Source organism: Mobula birostris, chromosome 4 (genome assembly GCF_030028105.1).
Source record: "Mobula birostris isolate sMobBir1 chromosome 4, sMobBir1.hap1, whole genome shotgun sequence".
In the NCBI taxonomy this organism is placed as follows: Eukaryota; Metazoa; Chordata; class Chondrichthyes; order Myliobatiformes; family Myliobatidae; genus Mobula; species Mobula birostris.
In genome coordinates, this window is record NC_092373.1 from 109,693,571 (window position 1) to 109,702,933 (window position 9,363).

The 9,363-nt window shown below is 39.8% G+C and overlaps 1 protein-coding gene across 1 annotated transcript; it reads left to right on the forward strand.

Annotated features, from left to right (window-relative positions):
• The first annotated feature begins 491 nt into the window (after positions 1-491).
• Positions 492-9,115, forward strand: grpel1 (GrpE-like 1, mitochondrial). Its single transcript, XM_072255910.1, has 4 exons — positions 492-604; positions 1,481-1,628; positions 6,959-7,040; positions 7,810-9,115. The coding sequence occupies exons 1-4, from the start codon at positions 525-527 to the stop codon at positions 8,157-8,159; spliced, it is 660 nt and encodes a 219-aa protein (XP_072112011.1). The 5' UTR covers positions 492-524; the 3' UTR covers positions 8,160-9,115.
• Positions 9,116-9,363: the final 248 nt, after the last annotated feature.

Genomic DNA, 9,363 nt, shown 5'->3' on the forward strand with positions numbered 1-9,363 from the left:
TCACAGGATGCTGAAATGTACCAAATGAATTCTGATATTGTATTTGTCTCAAATGTCTCGATTTTTGCCCGTTTGCCACGGTTAATCAGATCGATTTCAATGTATTTTAACTTTTAAAATATGCATATCGAAATGTTTATTGTTGATCATTTTTGAGATAATGTTGGTGTTTGTTTTGTCAGCATTATCTTACGAAAAGCTTCCAAGCACAAAGTACACGCAATGGAACTGGATGTAATGCATTCATTGTGGAAATCGGCGGAATCGTTTCTGACTTGTGATCCGTACTCGCTGGTTAGTACACGACGCACGCTGTAAACGGGGATAAAGTTATTTGCCGAAGCGATTGCTCGGCGTTCCAGTTAAAGCCTGGTTTATCAACCACATGATCTACTCTCGATTATCTCCGTCTGCTCGAATTCGAAATAAACTTTGCACGTCGATCGTTTAGCGTCACAGGAAGGACGTTCCTGATTAGCTGGAGCGAGTTACGTGCGTGATTACGTCGGAGAGCGTGCGGACCGATGGCCATGGCGACCTGGTGCTGGGGCACGCGAGCGCTGCGGAGTGGCGGTCGCTTCCTGTTGGCTCGACCCGGCGGAAGGTAGGTCAGGGTGGCAGGGCAGGTGGGCGAGGGCACGGGGCTGTTCGGGCCACGGCGCCTTTTCTTGGCCGCATGTACACACCGTGTCCTGGGCAGGAACCTGGCGGATACTCCTGGGACCGCTGCTGGCCTGTCGGCCTGCCCACAAACCCACCTTCCAAGCCGCCTGCTTCCGACCTTGCTGCAGTGTGTCTCATCCGTTCCGCTTCATTTCTGGGATACTGGCCTTTGATTTCAGTCCCGGTTCAAACTGAATAGCTACTACCTTGATATGCCTTCGAGGTTGCTTAATATTGCATCAGTATAGCTGCTCCTTCGTCACTATTTTGGCAATTGGCTGCATATTACTATACTAGATTATAATTCATCTAATCTTCAAGAAATTAATTAAAGTTGTTTCTGAAAGGCCATCGTGGTTGCTCATCGTAAGAGAACACTTACTTCCACTGTTTCTATTGACTTTTAAACTATTAAACTTTACTAAACGCATTAATTTTTATTGTGAATAATCTCATTTTGGTAGAAATAACGTTTTAAGTAGTATTTTAATTGGGCTGTGCGTGCTACTGATTCGTTACTGACCTGTGTCACTGTCTTTGAAAATCAGGAGAAAACTACTCAACAAAATGAGATCTCATCTGTAATTTATTGCCAAACTGTATCCTCTGACTTTGTCCATTAACTTAACAAGTTTAGTGACTATATGAATGCATTCTACAAAAATGATGTGAGGTTCTCCATTAGTTCTGTTTAATGTCAGTGATGAAGACAGCTTTTTACTAATGTTCAAGCTTTACTTGTGGATTAAAGTGAGAAATGTCTGTTTCAATTTGTATTTTATTTAATGAACTGAAATGAGTTGAACACATTCCCTAGGTTATTCTGTACTGCTACACAGCAAAAAAACACAAGACAAAGCTATGAAGATGACCAGAGCAATCCTCAGAATGGGGAACTAAACTCAACAGAGAAAACGCTGATGGGAGAAAAGGCTAAGCTAGAGGAGCAACTCAAGGATCTTACAGTAAGCATCAAATGGCAATAGTTACATTCAAACTTTTCACTGGTGTTTTAAAGTTATATTTCTACCATGCAAAACGGCCCTCAATTCCTTAAACAATCTTTACTAATGTCTACCTCAGTTTTAAATAACCACCCTCTTGTAGTTACGTCCTCTTGTTCTAGACTGTTTCACTAGAGAAAACATCTACCCTGTGGAATCCCCTTAGTATGTTGTGTGTTCGAATAAGGTTACTCATTTTTTCTAAACTCCAAGGAGTATCAGCCCAAATTAATTAGTTTGATTTGGTAGAACACCTCTTGTCCCAAGGATTAGCCTGGTACTTTTTTTACTTTTGGACTGCTCCCAATGTTACTTCATTTTTCTTTATGTAACTAATCAGACAGGGCTCTTGGGAGTTCTAAAATAGCCGTGAAGGAGCTTAGGGTGCAACTTAGAGCTAGAAGGGGGCTTGGCAAGTAGGACTAAGGAAAACCCTAAGGTGTAAAGAACAGGTGAATGATTAGGGTGAGGGGATAACAGTGGAAACCTGCCTGGAGTCTGAGGAGGTAGTGAAGGCCCTTGATGAATATTTTGCCAGTGAGAGGCACCTTGACATTTGTGAAGACAGTGACAAACAGGCTCATATTTAAAATATGTCAATGTTACAAAAGAGAATGTGCTGGAACTTCTGAAAAATATGAGAATAGGTAAGTCCCTGGGGCCAGATGGGATGTACTCCAGGCAAGGGAAGAGATGGCTTTGCCTTTGGCAATGGTGTTTGTGTCCTCACTGGCCATTGGAGTAGTACCAGATGATTGGAGAGAGGCAAATGTCATTCTGTTGTTCAGGAAAGGGAGTAAGGAAAAGCTTGGGGATTATAGACCAATGAGTCTTACATCAGTAGTGGGCAAACTAATGGAGAAGAATTTTAGAGACAGGATTTACAAGGTTTTGGCGGAGCATCGTTTGGTCATGTTTAGGCAGCATGGCTTTGTGAGGGGCCAGGTCGTGCCTAGTGAACCTGATTGAATTCTTTGAGGATGTGACCAAACAATTTGATGAAAGTAGAGCGATGGATGTGGTGTATATCAATTTTAAGTAAGGCATTCAACAAGGTTAGTTTATTCCGTAAGGAGGCACAAGATCTAGGGAAACTTGGCTGTATGGATAAGCACGTGGATGATAGGAAAATGGAGGGTTTTGTAGGAGGGAAGGGGTAGATGATCTTACAGTAGGTTAAAAGGTCAGCACAACATTGTGGCCAAAGGACCTGTACTGTGCTGTAATGTTCTGTTGCAAGGTCGTAGGTTTAGAGACTACTCCATATGTGTATTCTTTCTCTGCTGTGCGTGATTTCAACCCTCATGGATTCTTCTCACTATTCAGTGTATTTATATCAAGACTCAGCGCTGTTCTGCTGCCTTTCTTGATTAACAGCTCCAGCCCACTTCTTTTTCCCTTTCCCCATTTTTTTTTGCAATACTGTATGGTGTAAACCTGGAACCACATTTCTGTAAAAGCTGTTTCATCACACTCATATATTGCAATCTGTGCATCAATGTGTAGTAATTGTAATAAGATGGACAACTTTTCAATTACACATTAAGCTTTGATCTTTGTTAATTTATTTACAACTTTGGATTTGTTTCAGAGTTTTGAATCGTCTTACCAGTATCTAAGTCATTGGAATCCCATTCCCATAGTAGTATTTGTGCTCTGTCACACATAACTTCTGTATAATAATGACTTTTTATATGTAACATGAACGATGTTATTTATAATAGTGACTTGGATGTTGGTCGCAGACTTCCAAACACAAAGAAACTTCCGGCATCACCATTCTGTCTCCAGTTTTGGATTCAATTTGCATTAGATTCCATGGGCACAAACCTGACTTCCATGGGGGAACTATGTCAAATGTTCATGAATTCTACATCAACAGTATTGTCTTTACCTTTACACCTAATCAAATCTTTGAAGAATTCTGTTAAATTAATCTCTGTACTAGTTAACTCCTATCTTTCTAGATTGCTCAATGTTTTCAATAATCTTCCCCACTGCTAACACAAGAGTTACTGGTCTGTAATAATTTGGCATATCCCTGCTACCCTTGAATAAAGGAACCACATTTGCAATTCTTCAGTCTTCTGGCAGCTCATTTTTGGTCTACAAGGATCTTAAAAATCTGTTGGATATTTTATCATCAACTTCATTTCCCAGTGCAGTTTGGATATTTTATCATCAGCTTCATTTCCCAGTGCAGTTTGGATATTTTATCATCAGCTTCATTTCCCAGTGCAGTTTGGATATTTTATGGGGAGCCGAGCCTAGCCTCTAATGCACCTTTATGTCTATTAAAACAACTCGCATTTCTTAATGTGATGGGCTCCTGGAATAACATCATCTCCCTCCCCGAAATCTCCACAAGTCTCCTTGAAGTTTGTGTAAGTGTTTTAACTATAGCATAATCTTGGCAACTTCACTTTAGTAATGGTTAAGCATACTTGGGTAATATTTTCCCAAGGTAACTTGAGATTCAAATGAAAGCAGTAATTACGAAAAGCACGTATTTGTTTCCTTCAATCATTTTAAGTATATACAAGGCTGTCTTGTGTGTATGAGTGACAAGCCTTGCCAATTAGCTTAGATTTATACATAGCCCCTCAACTGTATACAAAGTCTCAGAATTTGTTGCAAGGCGTGGACATATTGATGGGAGGTACTGGACAAAAGCCTAGGCATCCCAGAACTGGCTGTGCTATATTCGTTCAAAATGCAGTTGGGTTGTTTTGCTTTAGGACTATTATTTCTTTCTAAAATCTCTATTGAATCAAGTGCAGAAACTGGCTTTATTTTTGCATATGTATGTTTATTCCAAAGTAGTGATATGATTTGTTCATTCTGTTTCCCCATTTCCTCTCTTTTTATTTGAACTCCAGTAACTTATTCTGCTAGATCAGGGGTCCCCAACCTTTTTTGCACTGCGGACCGGTTTCATATTGACAATATTCTTGCGGACCGGCCGACCGGGGGGGTGGGGGCGTAGGTAGGGTTGGCAGCGGACAAGAGTAGCAGTCAAATACGTTGGGTTTACCCCGAGAAAGACTACAATGACCATGAAGCCTTGCGCGGGCATCAGTGCGCATGTGTGACTTGCACATGCGTGCACGTGCCGATTATTTTTCTACAAATCGTTTTGCTGATTCTGTTCGGGGGGTGGGGGAGGGTTAATCACGACCGGAATATCGGTGATAAGTGGCTAATACACTCAATTTCGTTTCTAAAAGGGTTTATCTAGCGAATTTAATATTAAACACACAGCGCATATTTTCCTCGTATGAATATAGCGATAAGTCAATTATCAGGGGAGAACAGGGAAGCTTGAAGTAAGTGTTGAACTTCCAGTAGAAGTGGCAGAAGCAGGTTCGATGTTGTCATTTAAAGTTAAATTGGATAGCTATATGGACAGGAAAGGAATGGAGGGTTATAGGCTGAGTGCAGGTTGGTGGGACGAGGTGAGAGTAGCGTTCGACACGGACTAAAAGGGCAGAGATGGCCTGTTTCCGTGCTGTAATTGTTATATGGTTATATAAGTCAATAGCATCATAACATTTTAAGTAACGTTTGGATATTAAAAACACAGCACATATTTCCCCTGTATGAATATATAAAATCATTGCAACGCACCAATATCGCTGCATCAGTGGGAGCCCTGGGCTCAAGACGGTCCCATCAAGGGGAGATGGGAGACAGCGATACTCGATGGGGGTTCCTTACGTCCAGTCTATTCCACAATTTAGTTTTCGTTGCATTCATTGCAGAGATATGTTGGAAATGGAAGCAACGTTTTCGGTGCTTCCGTGGCTATCTCAGGATATTGAGCCTTGACTTTGATCCAGAATGCCAGCAGAGATGTAATGTCAAACATACTTTTCAGCTGGCCGTCATTTGCAAGCGCGAGGAGTTGATCTCCTTCCCGCGCTGACGTGGCCCTGTAATGACCTCGCATGCGTAATGGCTCAACAGAGTGTGTGACAGGGAATAAGAAAAGGTGCAGATGACTCATATCGCCAAATCTATATCGTTTCCTTGCGGCCCGGCAGCGCATGCTCTGCGGCCTGGTGCCGGTCCGCAGCCCGATGGTTAGGGACCACTGTGCTAGATGCTCTCCAGATAGGATGTTAGAAAGTGAATTTCATCAGACAGTTTGATACTAACCAAGTACAATTCTGACTGCATGTGTGTGTGCTATACCAGCACACAATTTCAAAACAATGGTCAAGATGAAGATTTTTTTAAATAATTTTTTTAAAATTTTAATTTATTACTAACAAACGAACAAAAAAAAACAGCACATCCACAAAAACCACAACCATAGCAAAATCAAATTAAATATTGATTGGCAAGAAAGAGAAAAATATAAAGGCAAAAAACCTCAGTCCTCACCCCGTAAGAAAGTCCAATACAGGGCCCCATATCCTTTCAAAGAGGTCCCCTCTGTCCTCATTACATAGTCTCAGTCTCCAAATGTAAAGTATTTGCCAGTTCTCTCAGCCACAGATCGTACGTAGGCACAGAGTCCGTTTTGCACATTTGCAGGATTAACTTCTTAGCAATCACCATTCCAAACAACACAGCAGCTTTTTCATACATATTGGGTGAAGATAGGGAGCTTGTTGCTCCAAGGATGGCTATGAGTGGGTCTGGTTCCCACCGCTTCCAAAAAAAAATAAGAAAAACAAATTAACATTTGTTTTTATATTTTAGTTCATTGACGAAACCGTCTATTTTTAATTACAAATCATTCAATTCTCTAATGCAATTTGTATAAAAAAAAGATGAACATTTTATTTTTCTACCTCAAAGTGTTCGGGTTAGATTGTACCCATATCATTGTTTCTGATTGGTCATTGTAATTCGGGTAATTGTTGACTTAATTGGGAAATATGATGGAAAATTCTGTGGATAGTAAGTAATAGAAATGGCTTATTTATTCATTTATTGAGATACAGTGCGTAATATCCCCCTTCTGGCCCTTCGAGCTGCGCTGCCCGGCAACTGCCGACTTAACCCTAGTCTAATCACAGGACCATTTACAATGACCGATTAACCAATCAACCAACCAGTACGTCTTTGGACAGTGGGAGGAAACGGGAACACCCGGAGGAAACCCATGCGGTCGGTCACGGGGAGAATGTACAAATTCTTTATGGGCAGTGGCAGGAATTGAACCTGTGTCACTGGTACTGTAAAGTGACGTGCTCGAAACTACACTACTGTACCACTGGTATAAAAAGTTGCAGATTTATGTCTATTTGAGGTTAAACGTGAGGATTCTTTTTCTTTTTTAGGACAAATATAAAAGAGCACTGGCAGATACTGAAAACTTGCGTCAAAGAAGTCAAAAGCTTGTTGAAGAAGCTAAGTTATATGGTAAGAGATCACTGATTATGTAGTAATTTCACTTGCAGATTGCTGTTGGGAATTGTGGAATAATGATTGTACTGGTCTGGCAAGTACTTTGGTTACGTGTGTGCCTATAGTTTGGATTAATCAACCTGACATTGCTTGGCACGGGTATTTCCTGTAGGGGATGGATATCCTTTAACTATAATACATCTGAACTTGCTGACATGTGGCAGAGGTACTGATTTGCTGTAGATCTTTCAACATTGCTTGTAAATATTGTTCCAGTCCTATTTGCTGAACCATTGGGGAGAGGCATGGTTTTTCACTGTCAACTCAAAGTTATTAAGGACTGAATGCTTTTGATTGTCTGTGACATTAAGAAATAAAATGCTTAAAGTTACAATTTTGGTAAAATTTCAAAAGTACGATGTAAATTGCATTATTAGATTCATAATCATTGTACTCTGGAAACTCCAACATTCTGATTTGGTGTTATGCTGCTTAGAAACAGATTAAAGTAGTCTCTCCCCAAATTGGCACACGCAACTGATTCAACCATGCTGATTATGATATGAAACATGTCAGGGAATCAGGATATTTAAAAAAAAAACTAAAAACATTGGCTACCTGGTGATTAAAATGGGGAAAGCAACAGCAGAATAATAGATACTGCCACTTTTACAATGTTTCCTTTAATGGCAAGAGGAAGTTCATCTAGGATTAATATTACAATTCTCTTTCTCATGCTTTATACCACTGTCACTGTTTTGATTGTATTTTACCATCTTTTTAGGTATTCAAGGGTTCTGTAAGGACCTTTTGGAGGTGGCAGATGTTCTTGAAAAAGCAACAGAGAGTGTACCCAAGGAAGAAATCACTGAAGCGAACCATCACCTGAAGCACCTCTACGAAGGTCTCGTCATGACAGAAGGGCAACTTCAGAAAGTGTTTTCAAAGCATGGCCTTGTCAGACTGAATCCCATTGGGGCCAAGTTTGATCCCTATGAGCATGAAGCTCTTTTCCATAGTCCTGTGGAAGGGAAGGAGCCGGGCTCTGTGGCACTGGTGTCCAAGATAGGGTATAAGCTCCATGGACGCACTCTACGACCAGCTTTAGTTGGAGTTGTCAAAGGAGTAGAATAATGGTGATTAGGACTGCCTGATGCACAGTAATTCTAGAAAGACCATGATAGATCAGATTCTTTGGCTAATGGATTTTTATGTCTGACTGTTTCTGAAGTATTGAAAATGGTACTGAATTCTGCAACAAATAAGGGTCTGCAGTTATGTAAAAGATTTCCCTATTAAAGGTGTGCTGACTTAAAATTAGCTACTTTTTCTGGTTCCGGTATTGATCATCGATAAATATTCAGATATTTATTAAGCATCTCCCAAGTTTAAATGTTGGAATGGCCCACTTGCATTCAGTACCTTCACAGAGCTACTTTTAATGATATAATCTGTTAGCAGCAGGCCTCATCTCAGTCTTCCCTCCTGATTACACTTACACATCCAGTTTTTTTGTAACAACAATCTTTATTTCAGACGGGAAGAAAACAAGGTGTTTACTTGTATGGCTTTATATTACATATCTTGGATTTAAGGGTATTACATCTTTAAAATTGTGAATTGTACACTGTACAAAATTGAATTTATTTAAATTCTTTTGGAAAATCGATTTATCCTTGTGAAAATTATTCCGTACATGTCCTGTGCATTACAAGAGATTTCTGTATGTGAATAGTTTTTCTTCAATTGTGGAATCTGCAAGAAGCTAGTACATTCATTGAAGGTACTGCAATATTTAACATAAAATTGACCAATTAAGACAATGGTTTGAATATATTCTAAATATTGGATTAAATTAGGATCACAAATTTTTAATTATGAGTTCTTTGTCCATGAGAGAGTAAGGGGGAGTAAACCTCAATTTTAATTAAGTTATGCGACAACGTCCTTTATCCAGTTAACATTATTATTAAATTTATTTCATTCTTAAAGTCCATTTTATTTTTTTTTCAGTTAATCTCATGGAGACTTGCACAATTGTATATTACACTATGTTATATTCAATAAAAAGCAAGACTGCAGATACTGGAGTCATTATCACGTCTGAAGTTGGTGAAGTGCACTAGTAAGTTAATATTTTCGAAGATTTTGTGGACCACTTAAAACTAGTTTAGCAGGGTGATGAGAATGATGTGATGGGGCAGTTGGTGTAAAGGTAGATACAATGTGTAGAGACAGGCAGTGGAAAGGACAATAGTTGGATGTTAAAATGTGCTTCTGCTCGTTCTGGGGTTTAGATAATTCAAAAGGGGTAGGAAGGGAGGTAAAAGAGGTGGGG